Source organism: Malaclemys terrapin, chromosome 14 (assembly GCF_027887155.1).
Source record: "Malaclemys terrapin pileata isolate rMalTer1 chromosome 14, rMalTer1.hap1, whole genome shotgun sequence".
NCBI lineage: Eukaryota > Metazoa > Chordata > Testudines > Emydidae > Malaclemys > Malaclemys terrapin.
In genome coordinates this window covers 3,936,079-3,961,847 of record NC_071518.1, presented here as the reverse complement: position 1 = coordinate 3,961,847, position 25,769 = coordinate 3,936,079, and the positions used below count along the sequence as shown (strand labels likewise).

Here is a 25,769-nt window from a genome sequence, read left to right as displayed (position 1 = left end):
AGAGAGTCACTCCCACTCTGAGCCCTGCAGTCCCTGCCCGAGGCGCTGACTGCCAGCCCGGGGACCGGCCGGGATGGAAAGCCCCTGCCTTCTCGCCTTCTGCCTCCTGGCACCTCTCTGGGCTCAGGTAAGGGCAGGCAGCAGTCCATGTGCTGACCTCCGGTGCCCAGCCCCGGCTCTGCGGCAGGTGGCACCACGCTCTGGGGCAGTGGCCACCGAAGGGAGGTTTATGGAGCCGGTCTGGGGGCTTCCGGGGCTTGGGATCCAACCACAGCATCACCCCCAGGGGCGCTGGGTGCTTGGTAGAGTCCAGGCCCCAGCTCAGCCCCTGCACAGACAGGACGTGAGGGGTTTAAGCCAGGACGGTGTGGAAGGGAGTCCCACAGGCTCTGGAGGGGCCTGAGGGGAAAGAATCTGCCCAAAGACCACACTGAGCCCAGAGCCCTGCTCCCGGAGCCAGGGGGAGACAGCTGAGTCCCGGCACATGGAGCCGGGGGTTGGGGAGAGCAGAGCATGGAAAACGGGGTCGGGGCCCAGAACAGAAACCCTGTTGACTGGAATCCTAGCCTGGAGGGGGGCTCATCCCACTGGGCCAGCTCTCTGGGGACTCCTGGCAGGCCCACCCTGTGTACGGGTGAGGGTGGGGCGCCCCCGTATGGGGAAGGGATTGAATGCACTGGATGTATCACGGGGGGGGGGCTCTGGTCGCCACCTCCCCCGGGAAATGCGGCTGCTGGAGATTTGGGGCGGGGGCTGCAGCAGTTCTTGGGCAGTTGATGCTGTTGTGAAACCAGACCTGTGCAAAGGGGCTTTCAAGGCATCACGCCTCCAGGTGCAGGCCTGCTGCTCCCCACGCGGTGACAGAGCGGCCTTAACCCGAGTGTCCAGGGGCTCATATTGGGGGCTCTCACCACAGTGTCTGGGCATCTCTGACAGGTGGGAGCCCTCCTCCCCAGGCACATCCCCCCTGTAGTGTTAGCTCTTGTGTGTTCAGTGCCTGGGGCTTTGGGGTTCTGGAATGAGCCCCCAGTTCCAGGCTTCTGCAGCGTGTGTGTGTGTGTATGTGAGAGAGATCTACTAATTGTGCCCAGGCGCACCAGTAATAGCCCAGGACCCCATAGTGCCAGGTGCTGTACGTTATTAGGTGTATTACGGTAGTGCCCAGGACCCCATGGTCCCAGGTACTGTAGGTTATTAGGTGTATTACGGTAGTGCCCAGTACCCCATGGTCCCAGGTACTGTAGGTTATTAGGTGTATTACGGTAGTGCCCAGTACCCCGTGGTCCCAGGTACTGTAGGTTATCAGGTGTATTACGGTAGTGCCCAGTACCCCGTGGTCCCAGGTACTGTAGGTTATTAGGTGTATTACGGTAGTGCCCAGGACCCCATGGTCCCAGGTACTGTAGGTTATCAGGTGTATTACGGTAGTGCCCAGGACCCCATGGTCCCAGGTACTGTAGGTTATCAGGTGTATTACGGTAGTGCCCAGTACCCCATGGTCCCAGGTACTGTAGGTTATTAGGTGTATTACGGTAGTGCCCAGTACCCCATGGTCCCAGGTACTGTAGGTTATTAGGTGTATTACGGTAGTGCCCAGTACCCCATGGTCCCAGGTACTGTAGGTTATTAGGTGTATTACGGTAGTGCCCAGTACCCCATGGTCCCAGGTACTGTAGGTTATTAGGTGTATTACGGTAGTGCCCAGTACCCCATGGTCCCAGGTACTGTAGGTTATTAGGTGTATTACGGTAGTGCCCAGTACCCCGTGGTCCCAGGTACTGTAGGTTATTAGGTGTATTACGGTAGTGCCCAGGACCCCATGGTCCCAGGTACTGTAGGTTATCAGGTGTATTACGGTAGTGCCCAGTACCCCGTGGTCCCAGGTACTGTAGGTTATTAGGTGTATTACGGTAGTGCCCAGGACCCCGTGGTGCCAGGCGCTGTACAAACACAGAACAAGACAGTCCTGGCCCCACAGAGCGCAGTGGTTTGTGTGTGCACCAGCCCTGAGAAACTGGGGCTCCTCTCCAGGACCCCACTGGGAAAGGGCCTTTGACACAGGGCTTAAGGAGCAATTAACCCCCTCTCAGAATCCTGCTGTGCCCCAAGGCCCCAGCATCCCTCAGCGTGCCCCCAACTCCCCCTCTCCCCACTCCAGCCCCCAACTCCCACTCTCCCCACTCCCCACTTCCCGTTCCTTTGGCTAACGTTGCTGGTCCCCCCGGGGCTGGGAGCAGTTCCGTAGCTGGGGGCGGGGCGGTGCCCTGGACGACAGCTGGTGGGAGCACTCCCTCCCGCCGGCTCCAGTCAGGTTTCCTAGTCAAAACAAGCCCCCTCTGCCCGCCCTCCCCAGGGAATGGCAGCTGGGCCAAAGCAAAGCAGAGGGAACTGGACAGGCTGAGCCGGGCGCTATCAGGCCTTGCTGCACCACGTGGCCCCGCTGCACAGCGCCTGATCCCCGGCTGGGCACACACCCAGGAAGCAGGAGTGGGCGCGGCAGAGCCACCAACAGGCTGCTAGCCCCACCACTGGCCTGAGCGGAGAGCATGGTGCCAGCGTGCCTGGCCCGTCAGTGGGTCACCTACACACACGCCTGCATCCACAGTCACCTCGTCCACAGAGACAGCCGTGCGCTGTGCATTCACAGGTGCAGATAGTCACCGTCACCTTACCACACGCACACTGTGATATAGACTATCCCTGTGTGCACACACAGGTCCATATGGCCAAAATCTCTCGGTAGCATGCAGGCAGCACCGCTGCGGTCAGGTGGGTTTCCTGTGCTGTACACGCGTGTGCACAGAGGAACCATGGCAGGAGGGCTTTGGCTGTCTGGGAGAGGCGTCTCTCTGCTGCGGCTGTGCGGATCCGGTGGGGCGCCATGAGGATCTGGTAGAACCGGGAAGGGTCTGGAAGAGCTGGGGGGTCTGTTGGAACCAGGGGGGATCTGGTAGACCTGGGGGAGGGGAGATCTGGTGGAGCCGGGGGGCTCTGGTGGAGCCGCAGGGATCTGGTCTAGCAGCGCATGGCAGGTTGCTAGCGGATGTTACAGAAATGTAACCAAGAGCGTTTTCCAAAGTTGCTTCCTGCTGAGCTGGGCCTGGGGCAGGGCTGTGCCGAATGGAGGTGGGGCAGGAGCTGCTGGCTAAGCCCCACAGTTCCCCCCAGAGGGGAAGGAGCAGGCGCACTCTGACCCCCAGCAGCGGGAAAGTGCACCGTAGAGCGGGAAGGACGAACCATTCCCACCCATCCCTTCCTGGTGGGGGCCGGCCGGAGGATGGTGCCAGGGCTGGCAAATGGCAGGAGGGTTTGGGGAGGCTGGACAAGAGGGCCAGTGAAGACTGACCATCTATGACACCCTCTCCCCCCCGTCCAACCATGTGCCAGGGACCCGCCTCTCCTCCTGCTCTGGAACACCACACCCCTTTTAGAGTCTGCTCAGACCCCCCCCCCGCCCCGACCCAGGTAGGGGGTGGCCCAGCCCCATAGCAGTGGGTGCGTCATGCTGCCCAGCTGGAGTCAGTGACAGGTGTGGAATGTGAAAAAGCTGTCGGCGGGGCCCGCTGCTGCCCCTCAATCCCGACCCAGACTCCCCTCCACCTGTCCCAGGCCCCAGCTCCCCCTACACCCAGCTCCGCCGATGCCCCTCAACCCCAACCCCCCGCCGCCATTCCAGCCTGGCCCCTCCGCTGCAGATCAACAATTTTGCCATGTTACACGTGGGGATTTTGTGACCGAGTTTTGGGACTAAGCTGAACTGCCCAGTCAGTGAGGCCAGACGCAGCCAGCCCAGCGCTAACCCCTTCCTCTCCTGCAACCACCATGACAGGAGGCCTCTCTGGGCATGTCTCCACCACGACACACACCCGTGGCTGGTCCCAGAGCCTGGCCTCCAGCCCAGGCCGTAATGTCTGCACAGCAATTGTAGCCCCGGCAGCCTGAGCCCCAGCCTAGGGTTACCATATTTCAACAAGCAAAAAAGAGGACGGGAGGAGCCCCGCCCTAGCCCCGCCCCTGCCCCTCCCACTTCCCGCCCCCCCCAGAACCCCCAACCCTCCCCCCGTTCCTTGTCCCCTGACTGCCCCCTCCTGGGACCCCTGCCCCTAACTGCCCCCCGGGACTCCACTCCCTATCTAAGCCTCCTTGCCTCTTGTCCCCTGACTGCCCCAACCCTTATCCACACCCCCACCCCCAGACAGACCCCTGGGACTCCCACGCCCCTTCCAACCACTCCCCACCCCCTGACAGCCCCCCCCAGAACTCCCAACCCATCTAAACCCCTCTGCTCCCTGTCCCCTGACTGCTCCGATCCCTCTCCACACTCCTGCCCCCTGACAGCCCCCCCAGAACTCCCAACCCATCTAAACCCCTCTGCTCCCTGTCCCCTGACTGCTCCGATCCCTCTCCCCACTCCTGCCCCCTGACAGCCCCCCCAGAACTCCCAACCCATCTAAACCCCTCTGCTCCCTGTCCCCTGACTGCTCCGATCCCTCTCCCCACTCCTGCCCCCTGACAGCTCCCCCCCAGAACTCCCAGCCCCCTACCCCCCGCTCCTTGTCCCCTGACTGCCCCCTCCTGGGACCCCTGCTCCTAACTGCCCTCCAGAACCCCACCCCCTACCTAAGACTCCCTGTTCCTTGTCCCCTAACTGCCCCCTCCTAAGACCCCCCCCCAACTGCCCCCCAGGACCCTACCCCCTACCTGTACCCTGACTGCCCAAAACTTTCTCCACTCCCCTCCAAAAGCCCCCCCCCCCGTTTCTTGACTGCCCCCTCCAGAACCTTCCTGCCCCCCCTTACCCTGCTGCTCAGAACAGGGTGTTGGGCTCTGTGCCAGCCGGACACATGGCTGAGGTCCCCTGCACAACACAAAACCCGGTCCCTGGCCCTGCACAGGGCTGCCGGAGCGGGCTGCAGGAGGAGGAGCTGCCGGCCGGCTCAGAATGCAGGGGGGGGGGGTGGGAGGAGGAAGCTGCTCCGGAGTCCAGCCCGGGACTTTCCTGCAGCCCTCCCAGCCGCTCGCTCTGCTCTGCCGGGGGAGGGGGAAATCCCGGACATTGTGAGTGCTTTACAAATTCCCCCCGGATGCTATTTTTAGCACACAAAAGGAGGACATGTCCGGGTAAATCCGGACGAATGGTAACCCTACCCCAGCCCATTAAGCCAGGCCAGCCGCGGGTGTTTTCCTGCCGTGTAGACACACCCTATATCTCCAGTGGGGGAGAGGGGGCAGGCAAATGGCCCCAGAGTCAGGCCAAGGCTGCAGCGAGTGGCCCAGTATCAGGGATCCCCGCTTCTTCCTGGCAGGACGGTGAGCCTGGCCCAGCTACCGTCTCCCCGCTGCAGCTACGGGGACAGCGATGGCAGCTATTTATACACCCCCCCGGCGTAGGGCCCTCTCCCCCCCGGGACATTCCCAGCATTCCTCCGGGCTGCCGTCCTGGGAGCGGAGGCACTGTGGGAACCAGGCTCGCGCCTTGGCAGAGCTGGGCCGTTCCCAGGGGCTGGGCTCTGCACTCAGGCAAGACGGTACCCAGTGCACTCACCACACAGCCAGCCTGCTGCCCCATCCCTCCAGCTCCCTCGGGCAGGGGGCTGCGGGCTGCTAGCCACCCGCCTCGCTGCCTCGGTTGGTGCGGGGCCCGGAGCCAGCACAGGCCCCTCGGGAAGAGTTCCAGTGCGAAGGAAAATCCAGCGGGCAGGACGGTACTGCCACACGCACTGCCTAGACCCCATGACCTGCAGCGTAGGCCTCATCCACCGGCCACGCCTGCCAGCGTCCAGCATGCACGGGGAGGCTATGGAGTGGGTCAGGCTAACAGGCTGGGGATGGTGGGTGTGCCGGGCCGGGTATGAGTGTGTGAGGGGGCAGGGGTGTCTCCGTGGGAGGGGTGTCCATGCATCTTGTGGTTATAGCCAGTGTGGGGCTGTGTTTGCCCAGCTGTCCCACTGGAATCCCAAGCTGGGCCCAAACAGGCCTGAGCGGGGAGCGTGTGTGGCTATTTGGAAGGGTCAAAGGTCAAATTCATGCTAGCTCTAAAAATGTCTCCTTTGAGCAAGGCAATGAATCACTGGGGGGGGGAGCAACACCCCTCCCCCTGCTCCCTGCCTTAGTTCCCGATGAGGGGGCGTCTGGTCTTCTGAGCGTAGCCAAGCAGGTGTGGCCAGGGGAGGTCTCATTGCTAAGCCAGGGGCCAGCAGGGGAGCAGAGACACAACCAAAGCCCAGCCTCTTGTGTCCTAGTGGCACCGCCCGAGGTGCTGACCCCTCCAGCCACCGGGGCATCCCCGCATGGCAGGCCGGCCCCAGCACCACTAGCACAGCCTCACCCCACAGGAGAAAGCCAGGGCGTGGGGCAGGCCCAGGACTCCAAGACACCCCCCGGAGCTCAGTGAGGCAGCCTGGGAAGGTGTGAGGCCAGGCTGGGGAGGGACCTGGAGGCCTGGTGGTGGCCATCTTAGGATGTCCCTGAGATGGGTGGCTGGGGGCGTTCTGGTTCATGGTGCTGCATTTCCAAGTTGGGTCCATCTGCTGTTGCTGGGAGAAACGTCCCCAGCCTGTGTGTGTCCCTGCATTGAGCCTGGATTTCAGTACCTACGTGCAGAGCCGTAGGGTCACCTGTTCAGTCCCTTGTCTGTGCACCACACGCAGGTGCGGGGCACGCCCAAGCTGTCCCCATGCTCACTGCCATGGCGGGCTACGTCCCACCAGGCTGTGCACAGGCACGGCCAGGCCCAGTCCAACACTGACGCCAATGGGAGGACCCCTTGGGCATCATACTAAGCCCTAAACGGGTACCACGCAACTCTGAAAAGCTGGCCCCGCCTCCCATCATGCCCCCCCGCCAGGAAACACGGCCCATCCTCCTGGGCCTGTGGGTGTCGAACCTCCAGGGGGTTATAACATGGCATGTTGGCAACAACTTTGGGCCCATCTCTGGTGCATAAGCCCTAAGGATGCAGGCGACTGGGTCCTTCCCCCGGCCCCGTGTCTGTGCTGGGAGGCGCACGTCCCCCTCCCAGAGAAGCAGAACCCTGTGTGTTTGGAGAGAGGCTCTCCCCCAGCCAGGTGCCCGGCCGTGGCCCGCAGTGGCGTTGGGGCTGGGAGCCAAGGGACTTGGCCTGGGCTCCGTGGCTTCTCTGTGACCCTGGGAACTGTGGTTGCAGCGTCTCAGTTGTGTGATTCTCCCAGGCCGAGGGAATGTGTGAGCGGGCTCCTGGCCAGCAGCTGCATGGCGTGCCCAGCCCACCCCGCCTGCTCCAGCTGGTGAGCACAGCAGGCTGGGCACCCAGGGAGCACCCCGCAGGCCCACTGCGGTGGTTCAGTCAGCCTGTCGGGGGCAGGGGTCTGGGCAGCCATTCAGTGTCTCCAGTGCTGGGGGCCGCCCAGGCTCTGTTCGGCTGCAGCCCCAGGTGGGCTCCCCGCAGCATGGGGGCGAGCGGGAGCTGCTGCCAGGTGCCGGCCTGGGAGCTCTGGGGACAAGGGACCTACAGCACAGGCAGCCGGGAGCCTCCCCCCGACGGCCCTACTGGAGTGGGCAGCGCTGGAGCGGAATCAGTCAGAGCCTCCCTCGGGGCCTGGACTGGCTGCAAGTTAGGGCTGAGGGTTGTTGGCAGAGCTGGGGGGGGAATGGGATGGGATAATGGGGGCTGCGGATCAGGACTGAGGGGCATTGGCAGAGTTGAGGGGCACGGGACTGGGATAATGGGGGGGCTGGGGCTCAGGACTGAGGGGCATTGGCAGAGCTGAAAGGGGGGGATCCGCCCATCATCTGACTCTCCAGTGCTGTTTGTTCTTTCTCTTCCGTCAACTTTGTTAAAGCCCCGTGGGGGAGGGTGGGGGTCCAGTCAGGAGCAGTGAATCCTCAGCAAATACCTGTATGGGGGGGTCCCTTCTCCTGCCCGCCCCAAGGGGGGGCTCTGAGTTGCCAAGGCAGTGGAGCGCAGGCCCCTTGCCCCAAGTGGGGGAAGGGAGCCAGAGGCTGCTCCCAGGCTCCTTTCCAGGGGCCCCTGAATTCCACTCGCCTGTAGATTTATTTGGATTCTCTGGTTAAACCCCCCTGGGTTAAGTCCCGAGGTCACCCGCAGCTGCCTGCGATCCTGGCAGTGTGTTCCCAGCACACACCCAGGCACTTGCCTCTATTTATAGCCAGCGGGGCTGGCGCTGTCTGTGCCCTTCCCGCCCGGCCATCCCCTGGGCCTGTGGGAACCCGAGATTAGTGTGTTCCCTCTTCCAGCCCAGCTGAGCAACGGGCCCCGACCCCGAGTCTGGCTGGGGCAGGAGCCTTTCGCTTCAGCCCCAGAGAAATGAGCTTTGGGGGGTCAGTTTGGTGCTGTGCTGGGCGAGTGACCAGCCCTTAGGGCACTCGGAACAGCACCCACCACTGCGTCTTTACAGCAAACCCACCCACACTGGCCTGGGCACGTGCGCGCGCACACACACATCACACACCAGCGCTCTCACACACACCCCGGATCTCTTTCTCCCTCTCTCTCTCTCGCACACACACACACATACACACACAAAGCGATACCTGCAGCACACACACACACACATCGCACACCAACGCTCTCACACACACCCTGGATCTCTCGCTCCCTCTCTGGCGCGCACACACACACACACACACACACACCATGCAGCTCACATTCTACATACACGCAGTGCCCAGTCACACACTTGCCCAGAATTCCTGCTACACTTGTCTGGGGGCAGTACACACCCAAGCATGGTGCAGCCTGCATGGCGAGTGTGCAAGGAGCACACCCATCATGCTCACGTGCAACACACCCAGCGAGGCCCCCTGCAGGCAGCTCACAAATTCCCCACCAAGAGCATCATTTGCCTATAACAGGGGTCGGCAACCTTTCAGAAGTGGTGTGCCGGGTCTTCATTTATTCACTCTGATTTAAGATTTCGCGTGCCAGTAATATATTTGAACATTTTTAGAAGGTCTCTTTCTATAAGTCTATAATATGTAACTAAACTATTGTTGTCTGTAAAGTAAATAAGGTTTTTAAAATGTTTAAGAAGCTTCATTTAAAATGAAATTAAAATGCAGAGCCCCCCGGACCGGTGGCCAGGACCCGGGCAGTGCGAGTGCCACTGAAAATCCGCTCGTGTGCCGCCTTCGGCACACCTGCCATAGGTTGCCTACCCCTGCCTATAACAAGGGACGCTCCAGCCGCCAGAGGCTCTGCCTGCCCACCGTGCCTGTGCCTCACAGGCCCCTCGATCAGCAGCACTCGGTGCTGCCAGGGCCTTGGGCTGCAGGCTCCTGGGTCGGGGGGACTGAGGCCAGAGTCTGGCCCCAATCGCATCGCCCCTCTTTGCTATTCCCCTGTTGCCCTGTGAGAGCCGGAGAAAAACCCCTCCTCCAGCCCCCATCCTTCCTGAAACCCAAAGGGCCCCTCCAGACCCCTCCACCTCCCACAGGCCCACGCAGCTGCTCCCTGAAGCCCCACCACAAAGGGCTCTTGTGTTTCCGGAGATGCATGGCTGGGATGTCTCGGCAGCAGCTGCTCTAGATTCTGCCACTCGCAGGCAGAGTGGGAAGAAGGGCTTCGTCCAGCCGCCTCCTGCCCGGACGGGGGTCAGGCGCTGAGATGGATGCGGACACCGAGGAAAGGCTGGGGGCGGCAGGTGGCACAGGCACCGGCTTCCCCCGAATCCCCTCCCCCCAACCCCAGCCCGCTCCACATCTTCCCAACCCCAGGCCCTGCCCCACCCCACCCCTTCCCCCAGACCTCTGCCCCGCTTCTTCCCATCCCCACCCCGCCTCCTCCCGCCCACTTCCGACCCCTCCCCAAAGCAGACCCCGTCCCTGCTCCTCCCCACCCAGCGCCTCCTGCACGCCACGGAACAGCTGATCGCGGTGGGCGGGAGGTACAGGGCAGGGAGGGAGGGGACCTTGGCTGCCAGTGGGTGCTAAGCACCTGCTGTTTTTTTTCATGGGTGCTCTATGGCAGGTGGCGGGGGGAAGAGGGACTCTCTGGGGTGGGGTAATGGGGTCTGTGATGGATGACCGGGGCTGATGGGTGTCTCGTGGTGCCCGGTGTCTGGGAGTGCACGTGTGACTGTGGCCGTTGGTGCACAGGTCTGTCATGTTCTTGTCTAGCAGATATGGTCTGGCTACGGCGCTTGCTTAGACACCCCAGGTGTGTCCATCGTAAGATCCTTTCATGCTCTGCCAGGTATGACCGAGGTGCGTTTAAAATAAAATCTTTGACCAACAGCGCCACCTCGTGGCTGGACAGTGTTATAGTTTAGCATTCCATGACATCTCCCCCTTTAAGTGCTACATTCCTGCCGTTCCCAATATTTACACTATCAGGCTGTCTTTGCAGTTCAGCGTGTATCTGGCTGTTCTGTGTCTCTGAATCGCACTGGTTTTCTACAAAAAGAAGAACAGGAGTACTTGTGGCACCTTACCTTAGAGACTAACAAATTTATTAGAGCATAAGCTTTCGTGGACTACAGCCCACTTAACGCAGAACCACTGGGCCATCTGGCTGTGCACTGACTCGCCGTGGTCAGTCTGGAATCCTTGAGTTCTCCCTGTTCTGAGTTGACTGGTCTTTCTGGGGGACAAACTGTAGATGTCATCGGCTTCTGTGAAACTCTCCATTGTTTGTCTCGATTGCATAGGAGCTGGGCACTGCCTTCTTTTTCTTCACAACAGCTGGAGTTGTTCAGCCTTTTTCCCCATCCAATTAGCTATGCACATGGCCACTAGGTTCCAGACCCAGCAGGTCCCTAACTGGCAGATGTCTGTTGTAAGAGTGTTCATAAGCTCTTTTAACCTTTTTATTCAATTTGGCCACCGTCTTCATGTCTAGCCACTTCGGAGATAGAGCCAGTAGCTGCTCTCGGTGTGGATCTGTAACTCAGAGGAGCAAGGAATAGATCTTCCTGCTGTAGGATTTTCTTGTCTGTCTGTACAGGTCTCTCAGCCGCACCGTTCGCTTGTGGGTAATGTGGGCTGCTAGTAATATGATCAAAATCCTATTTCATTCAGACTGACTTAAATCCTGCTGCAGTGGATTGTGGTCCATTGTCCATCACTAGTTGTTCTGGAATACCAAAGTGAGCAAAAGTGCACTTTAGTTTCTCAATAACACTGCAACATGTTATGTCTTTCAAGTACATTATTTCTATATAACTAGAAATATGGTCCATGACAACCAAGTAATGACATCATCTGAATTCACATAAATCTGCAGCTAGTCCCATCCAAGGTCTGGCTGGTTGAGGTGTTGTTATTAACGGTTCTTTGTGTTGTGTTGGTCTGTTAGCTTGGCAATGTTCACATGCCGATACTTCAAGTCCTCACTGATGCCCCGTCACCACACTGACGGATTGGCCTGTTCATGGCATTAGTTAATCCTTGATGTCTTTCATGGATGAGGTTTGGGATTTCTCCTCCCATTTCATTTGGAATTACAATGCAATTGGCTTTCATCATGAGTCCATTTGACTCACTCACGACAAAGTAAGTTGCTTGTCACATCTTTAGTGTCCTTTAGATGTGTAGGCCAGCCACCCTGAATGTTACTTAGAACTTCCTGAAGTTGCGTGTCTGTGAGGTTGGCGTAGTCTCTTTTCTGACACTGGTCTATATGTGTCCATAGCATCCTTAAGGCACCTTTACATCATCTTCGAGCTCACAGGTCGTTGGGTGTGATGCTGGGCTCCGGGACAGAGTGTCTGCTACTACCCGATTTTTCCCAGGAACATATTTAGCAATTGGGTTAAATCGCATGAACCTTATCAGTAGATCCAGGTCTTTCCCACTGATGACAGTAACAAGGTAGTTTATGCTCTATTATCTGTAAACTAATCCAGTCCGCGGAGTATTTGTAAAAGTTCCCACATGCCCATACACTTGCCAGGCTCCTTTTCAATCAGTGCATGTTTTTCTGCTTCTGTGAGTGTGCAAGAACAAAATGCAACTGGCTTCCACTCAGAGCCCTGTTGTTGCAACAATGCACCACCCAGCTGTTCGCATCTGCACTGACCATTGTGGGTTAGTTCACATCATAGGACTGAAGATCTGGAGCTGTTGAGTTCATTTCTTTTACCTTTTTGGAAGCAATTTCTTGATTTGGCCCCCACAGCCAAGATGGGTTGGACTTCAACAGTTCATTCAGTGGTTCTGTCACTGTAGAAAGGTCTTGTAGGTATTGACCCAAGGTAATTTACCATCCCCAGTATACATCTCAGTTCTGGTACATTTGCTGGTGCATTCAATTCTCAAATTGCTTTTACTTTCCCAGGGCTGGGAATGGTTCTTGCCTTATTGTCTGTCCCAAAATCTTGATTTGGAATAGGTGGAAAATGCATTTTTCCTTGTTTAGCTTCAGCCCAGACTGACTGATTACGCTTAGCATTTTGTTGGGGGTTTTGGTATATTCTTCCATCGAAGAGCCATCCGTCAGAATATCATCCATGAAAACAGCTCCATTTATGTTCAGTAACAGTTCTGCCATCTTTCTCTGGAAAGTCTCAGGTAATCCCCAAAAGTAATCTGTTAAATCTCCCGGGTGTGATAAATGTAGTCTGTTTAGCACTTTATTTGGCTAAAGGAATTTGCCAGAATCCACTTGAGGCATCCAGCTTGGAGAACACTGTAGCTGCTTTCCCTTTGGGGAGGAAGTCGTCCCATGTTATCTCCCACAGCTGCGTCATTAAGTCTTTTAAGATCCACATAGGAAGCCTGCGAGGTGTACACACAGTGTCTCTAGGGTTATTTGTGTTATATCACCTTCCAAAACGTCAATATCAAAAAATATTCTAACACGTTTCTCCCCCTTTCTCAGTGGGCCCTTTCTGGCTGCCACGCAGCGGCTAAGAAGGCTGGAGGTCTATGGGCCTTTGATCACATACACTCTGAACACATAGCTTTTGTCTTTGTACATTGGTTCGGTGAACTGGCCTATGCAGTTCAGAATCCCTCCAGGGCTCGTCAGATGACTGTCAGGTGACTGCTGCTTTAGAAGGGGATTGTAAATCCCTTCTGAGAGGACTGTGACATCAGCTTCTTCAGCCAATTTTAAAGTCAATTGTCTTGCCATGAATATTTAGCTGCCCTCTCCAGGCAGGCTCTATGGCATCACAATGGCAGAATCCCAGAAACAATGGCGCTTGATTGCCGGTGATCCGAGTCAGCTCCCTGAATGCTTTGGTGCTGCAAACAGCTGCAAACTGTCCATATTTGGTGTATGTATTACAGCACCGATCTCTGGCTAGACTTTTTCCACACCTTGCGCATGTGGGCTGGAATTGGTTCCTCTTAGCCTGGGAGTGTACTGGAGTGCTAAACTGTATTATACTGTTCAGCCAGCAGGTGGCACTTATTTAAGTTCACCTCAGCCATACCTGGTGGAGCATGAAAGGGTCTTAGGATGAACATGTGGGGGGTGTACAGTATATGCAAGCTCTGTGACCAGCCCATCTCTGTTACCGACGGACGTGCCAGGGAGGGTCTCTCCTTGCTGCAGGAGTCGTGTGGCAATGCCTGTTAGCGCTCATGCTGCAGCTGTTAACAGCGTCTAAGCTAGTTGCTTGTTTCGCACATTGCTCTTGGGTTTCCTGTCTCACGCTGAGGGGGCTTTGCTCTCGGTGGCTAAGGTTAAATCGCTCTTCAGTTGTACCTGCTGCAAAAGGTTTTTAATCTCTTAACCAGTCTGTTTTGGCTATTTTCATGTTTTGCATTTCTCAAATCACAGGTTTCAGCTCATGTATGCAGAGCTCTTAGAAACCAGATAACATTTTCTCCTGGTCCTTGAGTTCTCTGGGGAAAATGTGCTCTTTCGTAACGCCCATTTCTCTGAGGTATACAGTGAGCGTCTAACATAGCCAGACCCCTTTCCTTGTCATCTTAGTGACTATCTTCCAATAAAGGCAAAGGATTTAAAGCTATGCTCTGTCTGCTTCCCCAGAGCATAAATAGAAGATACCCAGATAGCTTCAGTTTCTCTGTGGGGCTTGCTTGTAACGCAAAGTCTTGTTTCCGGTCTGAAGGTCTCTGGGACTTTGTGGTATGCATATGAGACCCTGCAACCTTTCTTGCTTTGTTCCTTTTGTTTGCAACCTTGGTTGCTGTTTTCTTTCTGTTCTTAATTTACTTCTGACACCATGTCATGTATTTCTGTACCAGATAGGGACTGGCTACAGAGCTTGCTTATGCACACCAGATGTGTTCGGCACATGCGCCTTTGATGCCCTGACAGGTGTGGCTAAGGTTAGCTTCGAATAAGATATTTTCAGACAGTTCCAGCACCGAGTGGCGGAGCAGAATCATGCAGATTAGCATTCCGTTACAGTGCTGCAGCTGTTTGCAGGCACAGCCTGTAGGAATGTGTGCGCCCCTTGCAGGAAAATTCCACCATCGGAGCCTAAGAAAAGCCAGGGGCTCTTGTGCTGGGGTGTCCCTATGGGTGTCTCTCAAGGATTCTGACATCCAGCCTGCTATGTTCTCAGCCAGCGGTGTTGTCGCCTCCATCAGCCCTTACCTGTCCAAAACAGCGCAGTCCCATGGAGCGGGAGAGAGGGGTCAGCCTCTGCAGAGAGGAAACCCTGGGCGAGGGGAATCCCTCAGGAGGAGTGGGGCATTGCCTGTCACAGGCACCAAATGGGCACAAGGGAAGAGCCCCACCACTAGCGCTGGGCGGGGAGCAGGGCTGAGTGCGAGGGTGGGATTGCCTCACATCCCCATGCTCTGGAGCCATGGGCCCCCTTGACTGCTGGCAGCACAGCCTGAGAGGGGAGGAGACCAGCCTCGCCTCAGAGCGTCCCCGCCGCACCCAGCCTACAGAGCTGGCATTGGCTCCGCTCCGCGCCCCGGATCTGAACCGTGGCTATCGCCCGTTCCACGCCCTCACCAAATACCCAGGTGGGGCAATGACCGACTGCCACTCCCACCGCCTCCTGCCCAGTGCGTGCCCAGGTGGGGAGGGCAGGCCGGGGCGGGGGAGCCAGCAAGCGGCAGCCGGGGTGACCGGTGGGATGGCCTGACCGCAGCCTCTGTCCCAACAGGGCATCAACCTCTCCCAGGGGGAGGCTGGCCTCCCCGCCAGCCCCCTGGTCCTGTATCCGTGGCGACAGCGAGCTGGGCCCAGCAGGGTGAAGAGGGCCTGGGTGATCCCGCCCATCAGCGTGTCCGAGAACCACAAGCGCATCCCCCACCTCCTGGTGCAGGTACGTGCTGCCCGGCCCGGCCTGAGCAGCCCAGGGCAGGTGTGGCAATGGCCCAGGGCCCCAGAGCTCCAGAGCTGGGCTGCATACGGTGCGGGCCAGGCTGCCCCCTGCTCGGCCTGGCGAGGGCAGCTCTGGGGCATCAGGCATGGGGAGGACAGAGGCCATGGCAGGGGCAGAAAAATGTAGACAGGGCTTCTCCTCACCTCAGGGGTCACCCAGCATCCAGGCTATGGGGCAGGGACGTAGGTTGGCCCTCACTCCCGGGCGGCGCCCCCCCAAATTGTGTCAGACACACACCCAGCCCTCCCCATCATGTACACACACATCTACAAATGCACCCACACCCCGCCACCATCCACCATCTCACACACACATGCATCCACCCCGATCCATCACACACACACACATCCCCCATTCACACACAACCACCATCCACCAACACACACACGCATCGCCCATTCACGTGCAGCCATCATCCACCATCACACACACACGCATCCACCCCAATCCACCATCACACACACACATCCACTAGTCACATCCACCATCACATATGGACAATCATTGCACATACACACATATTCACCATTGCACGCAGGGACGGCTTCAGGGTTTTGGCTGCCCCCAAGCAGCCAAAACAAAACAAACGAACAAGAAATCCGCAATCGCGATCTGCGGCGGCAATTCGGCAGAAGGTCCTTCACTCCCAGGCGGAGTGAGGGACCATCCGCCAAATTGCCGCCGAATATCTGGACCTGCCGCCCCTCTCCGGAGCGGCCGCCCCAAGCACCTGCTTGAGAAGCTGATGCCTGGAGCCGGCCCTGACTGCACGCACACACACCCATTCACCATCTCACACACACCCACCCACCTTTGCACAGGCACACATCCACTCTCTCCCACACTTCCACTACCACACACGCATGCACCATTGCAGGTGCACACACCCATTCCCCATAGCACATACACACACACAAACACACCCATTCCCACTCCCTCCCTGACTTACACACACACACACTGAGTCACGCCCTCGCCCAGCCTGAGCCTGCCTTCCGGTGATGTGCTGGGCATCCCTGGCTGCTGATAACGCCTTGCGGGTGGGTGGCTCAGGGGCCGATCCAGGCAGCCGCCCACCCCTAGACCTCTTTCTCCCAGGATGGCTGGGCCTGCACTCGTCCCAGAGGGCCAGGTTGGGGATGGGTGCGGGGCGAGAGGTTGCCAGCCCTGTGGGTTTATTTTCACACGTCCCTCTGGCAGATCAAGTCGGATAAGCAGCTGCCTGGGGGCGTCATCTACAGCATCAAGGGGCCGGGCGTGGACGAGGAGCCCCTGGGCATCTTCTCCATTGACAAGTTGAGCGGGAAGGTCTTCCTCAACACCATGCTGGACCGGGAGAAGAACGACCGCTTCCGGGTAAGGGCCCCTCCCTGCATGCAGCTCGGCCTCCTCTGCTCTTGCTGCTGTGTGACACACACAGACACACACACACACACACACACACACACACAGCTGGGGCGGGGGCATGTTCTGGCCTGGGGAGGAAGACAGTGCCTCCTGATGGGAGCCTGGCGTGGGATAGGTGTGAGCTCTCCGGAGCCAGCATGGCCAGTCATACCCTACAGCGCCTCCTGCTGGCAGCGGCTGGGACTGGCACAGCCCTGGAGCCAGTTAGTCGGCAGTGAAGTGTGCTATTGTCTGGTGGCCGCTAAGGAGCCGGGAACTATGGGTGATGCCTGTTCTCTGCCCTGTGCCCAGTTGAGGGCCTTTGCCCTGGACCTGGGGGGCGCGACCCTGGAAGACCCCACTGACTTGGAGATCGTTGTGGTGGACCAGAACGACAACCGGCCCCTGTTCCAGCAGGAGGTTTACATGGGGCACGTGGTGGAAGGAGCCGTCCCAGGTGGGTGTCTTTGGTGTGAGCCTGCAAGGGCCTGGCATTCCTCGGTCCGGCACAAATCTAACACACAAGTATGAGCACATTGCTAAGGAGGAGCACAAAGGAACAGCACCAGCATGTAGGGAGATTGGAAAACAGAATCCCAACTATACATAAAAAATGATGGGATCTAAATGAGCTGTTACCACTCAAGAACGAGATCTTGGAGTCACTGTGGGTAGTTCTCTGAAAACATCCGCTCAATGTGCAGCGGCAGTCAAAAAAGTGAACAATGGTGGGAATCATTAAGAAAGGGATAAATAAGACAGAAAATAACATATTGCCTCTCTATATATCCATGGTATGACCACATCTTGACTACTGCGTGCAGATGTGGTCGCCCCATCTCAACAAAGATATATTGGAATTGGAAAAGGTTCAGAAAAGGGCAACAAAAATGATTAGGCGTATGGAACAGCTGCTGTATGAGGAGAGCTTAAGACTGGACCTTTTCAGCTTGGAAAAGAGACGTCTAAGGGGGATATGACAGAGGTCTATAAAATGACTGGTGTGGAGACAGTAAATAAGAAAGAGTTATTTACTCCTCATAATACAAGAACTCGGGGTCACCACATGAAATGAATAGGCAGCAAGTTTAAAACAAACAAAAGGGCATATTTTTTTCACACAACGCACCGTCAATCTGTGCAACTCTTTGCCAGAGGATGTTGTGAAGGCCAAGACTATAACAGGATTCAAAAAAGAACTAGATAAATTCATGGAGGATAGGTCCATCAATGGCTATTAACCAGGATGGACAGGGATGGTGTCCGTAGTCTCTGTTTGCTAGAGCTGGGAATGGGTGACAGGGGATGGATCACTTGATGATTCCCTGTTCTGTTCATTCCCTCTGGGGCACCTGGCATTGGTCACTGTCAGCAGACAGGATACTGGGCTAGATGGACCTTTGGTCTGATCCAGTCTGGCTGTTCTTATGTTCGGACAACATGAGAAAGGCCAAGGCACAAAATGAGTTACACCGAGCAAGGGACATAAAAGGCAGTAAGAGGAGGTTCTTTAAAAACATTAGGAGCAAGAAAAAGCTGAAGTTACATGTAGGGCCTCCACTTAGTGGGGAAGGAGCACGAACAACTGACGACATCGAAATGGCTGAGATGTTTAATGCCCATTTTGCTTCAATCTTCACTGAGAAAAGCTAATGGTGACCAGATACTCGACATCATTAATACTGACAACAAGGGGGGAAGGATCACAAGCCAGAAGAGGGAAAGAACAGGTTAAGAATATTTAGTTAAGTAAGATAAGAATATGTATAGTTGGGATTTGGTTTTCCAGGGGGCATCACTTTACATTTATCAACACTGAATTTCATCTGCCATTTTTGTTGCCCAGGCGAGGTGTGGGCTTAGGTGAATTACTGTAAGGTGGGTGCCCGAGTGGCTGAAAGACCTCACTCAAAGCATAGTTATCAATGGTTCACTGTCAAACAGGGGGGCTGTATCTAATGGAGTCCTACATGGGGCTGTCCTGTGTCCAGTACTATGCAATAGTTTCATTGATGACTTGGATAATGGGTGGAATAGGCTTATAAAACTTGCAGATGACCCCAAGCTGGGAGGTGTTTCAAGCACTTTGGCAGACAGAATGAAAATCAACAAGATGAAATTCAATATAGACAAGTGCAAAGTACTACATGTAGAAAGGAAACAATCCAATGCACAACTACAAACTGGGGAATATCTGGCCAGGTGGTCGTGCTGCTGAAAGGATCTGGGGTTGAGGGTGAATATGAGTCCACAATGTGATAGAGCTGTGGAAAAGGCTAATGTCATTCTGGTGTGTATTAGCAGGAGTGTTGTATGCAAGATATGGGAGGTACCTGTCCCCCTCAGCGGGAGAACTGTGTCCAGTTCTGGGTGTCGCACTTTAGAAAAGATGTGCACAAATGGGAGAGAGTCCAGAGAAGAGCAACAAAAATGATCAAAGGTTCAGAAAAACCCGACCTAGGAGGAAAGGTTAAAAAACCTGGGTATGTTTAGTCTTAAGAAAAGGAGACTGAGGGAGGACCTGGTAACAGTCTCCAAATCCGTTACGGCTGTTCTAAAGAGGACGGGGACCAATTGTTCTCCATGTCCACTGAAGGAAGGAGAAGTGATGGGATAATCTGCAGCAAGGAAGATTTAGGTGAGATATTAGGAAAAACTTTCTAACTCTCAGGGTAGTTAGGCTCTGGAATCGCCTTCCAAGGAGGTTGTAGAATCCCCATCATTGGAGGTTTTTAAGAACAGGTGGGACAACCTGTCCGGGATGGTCTAGGTTTACTTGGCCCTGCCACAGCGCCGGGGGCTGAACTTGATGACCTCTCCAAGTCCCATCCAGCCCGACATTTCTATGATTCTACACCCATGGTGTATTTCTGATCGCAGGCACCTATGTGCTGAAGGCAGAAGCCACAGACGCTGACGACCCCGACACAGACAACGCGGCCCTGCGATACTCCATCCTGGAGCAGGGCTCCGCCGGGCTTTTCAGCATCAATGAGACCACAGGCGAGATCCGCACCGTGCAAGTGGGGCTCGACCGTGAGGTAACGGGCCTCGGGGCAGCCGATGCTGTGGGCTGGGAGTCCCTGCAGGCACACGGCAGGCTAGGGGCCTGCCCGACTGCACTCGATCAGTGGTATACTGCGTGGCAACCAAGACCAGTGTGCTCTGGCTACCTGTGGGCAGCCCCTGGGCAAGACTAGCAGAGCCCTGTGCACCAGGGCGCAGATGTGAGCTAACTCAGGCCAATGAGGGGTGGGTTGGGCAGGCCCTGGCCGGGTAACGCCCGGCATTGCCCCCTCCAGGGGTCCAGGGCACTGTGGAGATGGGCTGGTCCTGGGCCTGACAAACAGGCAAGTATCTGGCTCCCTCCTCCCCAGGTGGTGAGTGTGTATAACCTGACTCTCCAAGTGGCCGACATGTCAGGCGACGGCCTCGCCACCACAGCCACCGCCGTGATCTACGTGGACGACATCAACGACAACCCGCCCGAGTTCACCAAGCCGGAGGTAGGGAGCCAGGCCAGCGGCTGGGGGCCCGGGGTGCAGAATGCCTGGGAGCTAGTCAGACTCACTGCATGGCCGCGGGGGGGTTCCTGCCCTCTGTGGGCTCCGTGCCGGGGGACAAGGATCCTGGCCCACACTGGGGGAGATGTGAACGTGGGCTGTGCCAGCGTGCCAGGCCGTGAGTTCCCCGGCTGCTCTCTTGCAGTTCTCTGTGGAGGTGCTGGAGAACACGAGTGGCGTGGACATCGGCCGGCTCCTGGTGCACGACAAGGACCTGCCCGGCTCCCCCAACTGGCTGGCACGATTCACCATCCTGGAGGGTGACCCGGACGGGGCCTTCGCTATCCGCACCGACCCCCGCACCAACGACGCCGTCCTCTCCGTGGTGAAGGTAAGGGGACAGCGCCATGGGCCACAGCCTGTCCCTGCTCCCAGCCCCAGGGGGCTTGGCCAGCACCCGTGCCCCAGCCAGGCCCCTGCTCCCTCCAGCCCAGGCCCAGCTGGAGATGAGTCGCTCAGTGCAGGGGCCATGCTCTGCCCCTTGTTACCAACGGCCCCAGGGAGCAGCCAGGCCATGTCCCAGCCTTGAACCCTGGTTGGAGTGTGGCCCCTGGGTGTGGGGGTAGGGAGCCCAGCTGGAGAGCGACCCCTGGGGGGGTGGGGAGCCCCTGTGCAGAGTGATCCCTTGGGGGGGGGAGCCCCGCTGGAGAGTGGCCCCTGGGCGTGGGGGTGGGGAGCCCCACTTGAGAGTGCCCCGTGGGGGTGGGGAGCCCATATGCAGAGTGACCTTTGGGGGTGGAGGTGGGGAGCCCATGCGCAGAACAGCCCCTGGGCGTGGGGGTGGGGAGCCCCGCTGGAGAGCGGTTCCTGGGGGTGGGGGTGGAGAGCCCATGTGCAGAGCGGCCCCTGGGCATGGGGGTGGGGAGCCCCGCTGGAGAGCGGCCCTGGGCGTGGGAAGCCCATGTGCAGAGCAACCCCTGGGGTGGCTGGCCTGGGCTTAGCTCTTTTCCCCGTGACTAACTCTCAGCCCCTCCACGTTCAGGCCCTGGACCACGAGGGGCGGGACCACTTCGCACTCACCGTCTCCGTCCAGAACCAGAACCAGCTGCACCCATCAGCCCCCCAGACCACGCGGGCCCTGGCCATGGTGCAGGTGCAGGTTCAGGACGTGAACGAGGCGCCCTTCTTCCCCAAGAACCCCCGGCTGGCCAGAGTGGCGGAGGGGGCGCCGCCCGGCACTGAGCTCACCACCTTCAGCGCCAGTGACCCCGACACCCGCCAGCCTCAGGCCCTCAGGTGAGCCCATCCCCAGGGGGCCCTGACCAGGGGCCAGAGCCGCCTGCATCCCCAGGAGGCCTGGACGCAGTGCCAGGGGCTGGGGAACGGGGTGGGAGCTGCACGGGCCAGCGCGGGGCCCCATGGGGGGGTACGAGGATGGGGAACCTGTCCCTTGGCGTCCGCCGAGTGGAGACGCCAGCCCGGCTGCAGGGGCTGCTGAGACGGGGCTGGCGCTCTGGCCTGCAGGAGCCCTGGGTGGGGAAGCCCCCATCAGACAGGTTGGCAGGGGCTGGGCACTCAGGCTCAGTGCTCTGCCACGCAGGCTTCAACTCCTCTTGCTTGGCGCTGGCTCTGGGTGGGGTGTTACCCGCCCACTCTAGGGCACCCCCACCTTTACCCAAATGCTAGGGCTCAGGGCATCATCTCCTGCAGGCAAATAACTTGGTGTCTCTGCCTGCAGTTACTCCCTGGCCTACGACCCGGCCGACTGGCTGCTGCTGGACCCGCGCTCCGGGATGGTGCAGACCAAGCGGGAGCTGCCACGCCGCTCGCCCTTCTTGCAGGGCAGCTGGTACACCGCTGTCATCCTGGCCAGCGATAATGGTGAGCTGGGGGGCGCTGGCTGAGCCCTGCCGGTGAGTGCTGGGCCCTGACCTGTCTGCCCTTGTCCCTAGCTGACCTGCCGAGCACGGCCACTGGCACCTTGTCCATCGAGATTGTGGAGGTGAACGACCACGGGCCGGCCCTGCTGCCGCTGGTGGGCGTCATGTGCAGCGAGCCCAGCAAGGGGCGGGGGCTGCTGCTGAGTGCCATGGACGAGGACCTGCCGCCCCACGCCGAGCCCTTCCACTTCCGCCTCAGCCCTGATGCCCCCCAACTCGCCCACAACTGGAGCCTCAGCCAGCTCAACGGTGAGGGCGGGGGCCGGAGCGAGCGCCAGCTGCGATCGCCTCGCCCATGGATGGGAGGCGACAGCCTGAGTCCCGCTCCCCACGGCTCTGCAACAGTGAGGGCAGGGCCGCCCCAGCCCGCCTGAGGGGGAAAGACTTGATCGGCTGGGGTGGGTGGAGCCTAGTGGGGGGGCAGGGGGCTGATCAGGGCCCGCTTGGTGGGGGGGAGCAGGGTGGGATGGTGGGGGGGGGAGCAGGCCCCCATTGGTGAGGGGAGAGCGGTGGGGCCTGATCGGTGAGGGGGGAGCAGGGGGCGCTGATCGGTGCGGGGGGAGCAGGGGGCGCTGATCGGTGCGGGGGGAGCAGGGCCCGATCGGTGGGGGGCAGAACTCGGGGCCATAGGGGCTGGGGCGGGTGCAGGCATGCGGGGTATCATGGTGTCCCTGTCTCCGGCCAGCGACCCACGCGGTGCTGGCGGTGCTGGTGCCGGTGCCCGCGGGGCTGCACTCCCTGCCGCTCCTGCTCAGCGACTCCGGGACGCCCCGGCAGGAGCGGGCGCAGCTGCTGAACGTCTCCGTGTGCCCCTGCGATGAGGGGGGCAGCTGCCAGGCCAGCGCAGCGGCTGCCTCCACGGCCGGGGCGGGGCTCAGCTTCGGGGCCCTGATGATCATTCTCAGCAGCGTCATCCTGCTCCTGTGTAAGTGACACAACGACCCTCCCCATCCCCGCTGACACCCCCCCCAGCCCGGTCCCGGCCCCAGCCCCACCGCCTCTCTCTCTCTCGGCAGCGCTGGCCCTGCTGGCGGCCGTCCGGGAGCGCTGCCACCGGCGCCCGCGGCACGAGGGGCTGCTGGGGAGCTCGCAGGACGACCTGCGCGACAACATCCTCAACTACGACGAGCAGGGCGGAGGCGAGGAGGACCAGGTGAGGGGGGGGCAGCCCCCTCACAGGCGCTACGGGGCATGGGCATGCGCCAGGCAAACCAGCCACACGCTTTGCTGCTACCCCAGCCCTGCGAGTGCCCCTCGGTCCCACCCCACAGTTCCCTGCTAGCCCAGCCCTGCCCCTCGGTCCCGACCCACAGCCCCCTGCTAGCCCAGCCCAGCCCTGCCCCTGGGTCCCGACCCACAGCCCCCTGTTGGCCCAGCCCTGCCACTGCCCCACGGTCCCAACCCACAGCTCCCTGCTAGCCCAGCCCTGCCCCTCAGTGCCGACCCGCAGCCCCTTGCTGTCCCCCGTCGCTCCTGTTTAGGGGGGACACACACCATATTACACCAGACTGGGCAGCACCAAACTGCCACTGTCCCTTGCAGGCCAGCGCCCCCCCCGCAGGCAGGACCTGCTCACCAGCCCACCCCCCGGCTAAAGCTTTTCTCTCCGTAGGGCGCCTACGACATAAACCAGCTCCGCAATCCTGACTTCTTCCCCCCCCGCTGCCCCCTGGGCAAGCAGCCAATCCGGAGAGACACTCCCTACAGCTACGCCACCCCCCCGTATCCACGGAAACTGCCCACCAGCCCCTCTGACATCGAAGACTTCATCAATGAGGTGAGCAGGGGGCAATGGCATGGGCTGGTGCTGCTCCCAGCCGGCCCCGGCGTGCTCCTGCCAAGCTGGAACAGGTCAATGGGCCAACTGGGCCAGTCTGCCGAGCTCCCTGAGGGCCCCCGCTCTGCCAGCCCCAGGGCCCCTGCTCTGCTGAGCTCCCTGAGGGCCGGTCTGTTAGCCCCAGGGCCCTGCTCGGCTGGCTTCCTGCCACGCTGGAGCCTGCCCGCTGGTATCATTTTTCCAGCATCCAAACCATGCTGGGCATCTCCCAGGCCGGACACAACCCCTGCCCTGAGTGGGAGGGGTGACATTGGCACAGGAGGGAGGGAACTGGGGTCCCACACCACACTCAGGCTGTGACTGGCTTGACGTGGGTGGGGCTTGGTGCTCCAGTAGACACCATGGGGCTCCCAGGATCGGAGGGGTGGGCACAGGCGGCAGGCCAGGCGCTGGCGGTAGGGCCGAGCTTGGGCATGGAGACAGGTGCCTGGCCCAAGGGCTGGTGCCAACTAGCCAGTAGCCACACCCTCCCCCCCCCACCCTCACAGCCCTTTTCTCCTGTCCCCAGGGGCTGGAAGCAGCTGACAGTGACCCCAACGTCCCCCCCTACGACACAGCCCTCATCTATGACTGCGAGGGCTCGGGCTCCGTGGCCGGCTCGCTCAGCTCCATCGTGTCCAGCCTGACGGATGGCGACCAAGACTACGACTACCTCAGCGAGTGGGGGCCGCGCTTCCGCCGGCTGGCGGACCTGTACGGGCACTAGGGCTGGGGCAGGGAGGGGGACTCAGGGACTGGGGGGGCAGAGCTCGCTCCTGAGCGTCAGGGAATCCTGTGAGCAGGGGGCTGGGTCCTGCCCAGCACCAGCAGAACCTGGGAGCAGCCGCAGCGCTGCTGAGCCCCGCGCACGGGACACCTGAACAGCACCAGCCTTGGGAAGAAGCTGCTTTTAACAGCAGAGCCAGCCCGGGGCCCAGGCAGCCCCCCACATGCCAGGGGCTGGGCTGGGCGAAGCCACTTCCTGCAGCTCAGCGCTGCCTCTGCCCACGCACCAGCCCCAGGAGGGCGCAGGGACGAGAGAACTGCACAGAGACCCACGCGCCCAGCTCAACCTGCAATGAATGCTGAGCCGGGCGCCAGGGGGAGGCTCCTGCCAGGCCACCGTCCAAAGCCGGGGGCAGCACAAAGGGCAGAGGGCACCAGCAACCGGGCAATGGGGAGAGCGCCACCGCCAGCCTTAACTTTAGCCTGGCTCTCAAGGGGCAGGCTGGGGAGCAGGTGGAGGAGAGGGGTGGGGCTGGCAGGGCAGGGGGAGCAGAGCTGGCTATGGAGGAGAGGGGCAGGGCTAGCTACAGGAGAGGTACATTATGCAGGGAGGCTCAGGGCACACTTGCAGCAGATGTGGAAGGGGCAGAGGCTGGCTGGCAGTCTGGCTCCTGGAGTAGCTGAGCTGGGAGGGCGGAGAACAAAGTCCTCCAAGGGAGGGGAGGGGTCCTGCCAGGGAGCTCAGTGCAGGAAAAGGCAAGCAGGGAGCTGGGGTTCAGGAGTGAGGGGCAGGGCTGAGGGGGTAGCAGCGGCAAGGCCCAGCTGGCCTAGGGAGACAGGAGGGAGCAAGGTAGCAGCCCCCGGCTGGGACAGCCCCAGGCTGGCACCCGATGAGGCAGAGGGCTGTGCCAGGGCCAGGAGGCTCTGCCCCTGGGGAGGTTCTGACAAGTGCCAGGTGAGAATCCCCCTCCGTCACCCCCCAATAAAGAGACTTTGAGTGCGGCTCTGACTGGAGCGGGGTGCGGCCTGGGCAGGGGGCACCTGCCAGTGGAGGGGGAGTGAAGTGCTGCTCCTGGGCCCGGGTTAAGGGGGCTGCCCAGTGCTAGGCCGGGGCCCCCCAGCGCAGCCTCCTCCCCCCAGG

At 59.5% G+C, this 25,769-nt stretch overlaps 1 protein-coding gene across 1 annotated transcript; it reads left to right on the top strand.

The window, feature by feature from the left end:
• Positions 1-25,630, top strand: CDH15 (cadherin 15). The gene is made up of 14 exons (XM_054049271.1): positions 1-127; positions 15,036-15,197; positions 16,458-16,613; positions 16,956-17,100; positions 19,524-19,684; positions 20,021-20,149; positions 20,352-20,537; positions 21,189-21,442; positions 21,885-22,027; positions 22,099-22,335; positions 22,772-23,011; positions 23,103-23,239; positions 23,699-23,863; positions 24,432-25,630. Exons 1-14 carry the CDS (start codon positions 74-76, stop codon positions 24,627-24,629), a joined length of 2,367 nt encoding a protein of 788 aa, XP_053905246.1. The 5' UTR covers positions 1-73; the 3' UTR covers positions 24,630-25,630.
• Positions 25,631-25,769: the final 139 nt, after the last annotated feature.

Bases quoted from the DNA above. Each gene is read 5' to 3' on its own strand.
- CDH15 (XM_054049271.1), top strand. From the start codon at position 74: ATGGAAAGCCCCTGCCTTCTCGCCTTCTGCCTCCTGGCACCTCTCTGG. The intron at 128-15,035 runs GTAAGGGCAGGC...CTGTCCCAACAG, and splicing joins TGGCACCTCTCTGGGCTCAG to GGCATCAACCTCTCCCAGGG. The intron at 19,685-20,020 runs GTAACGGGCCTC...CCTCCTCCCCAG, and splicing joins AAGTGGGGCTCGACCGTGAG to GTGGTGAGTGTGTATAACCT.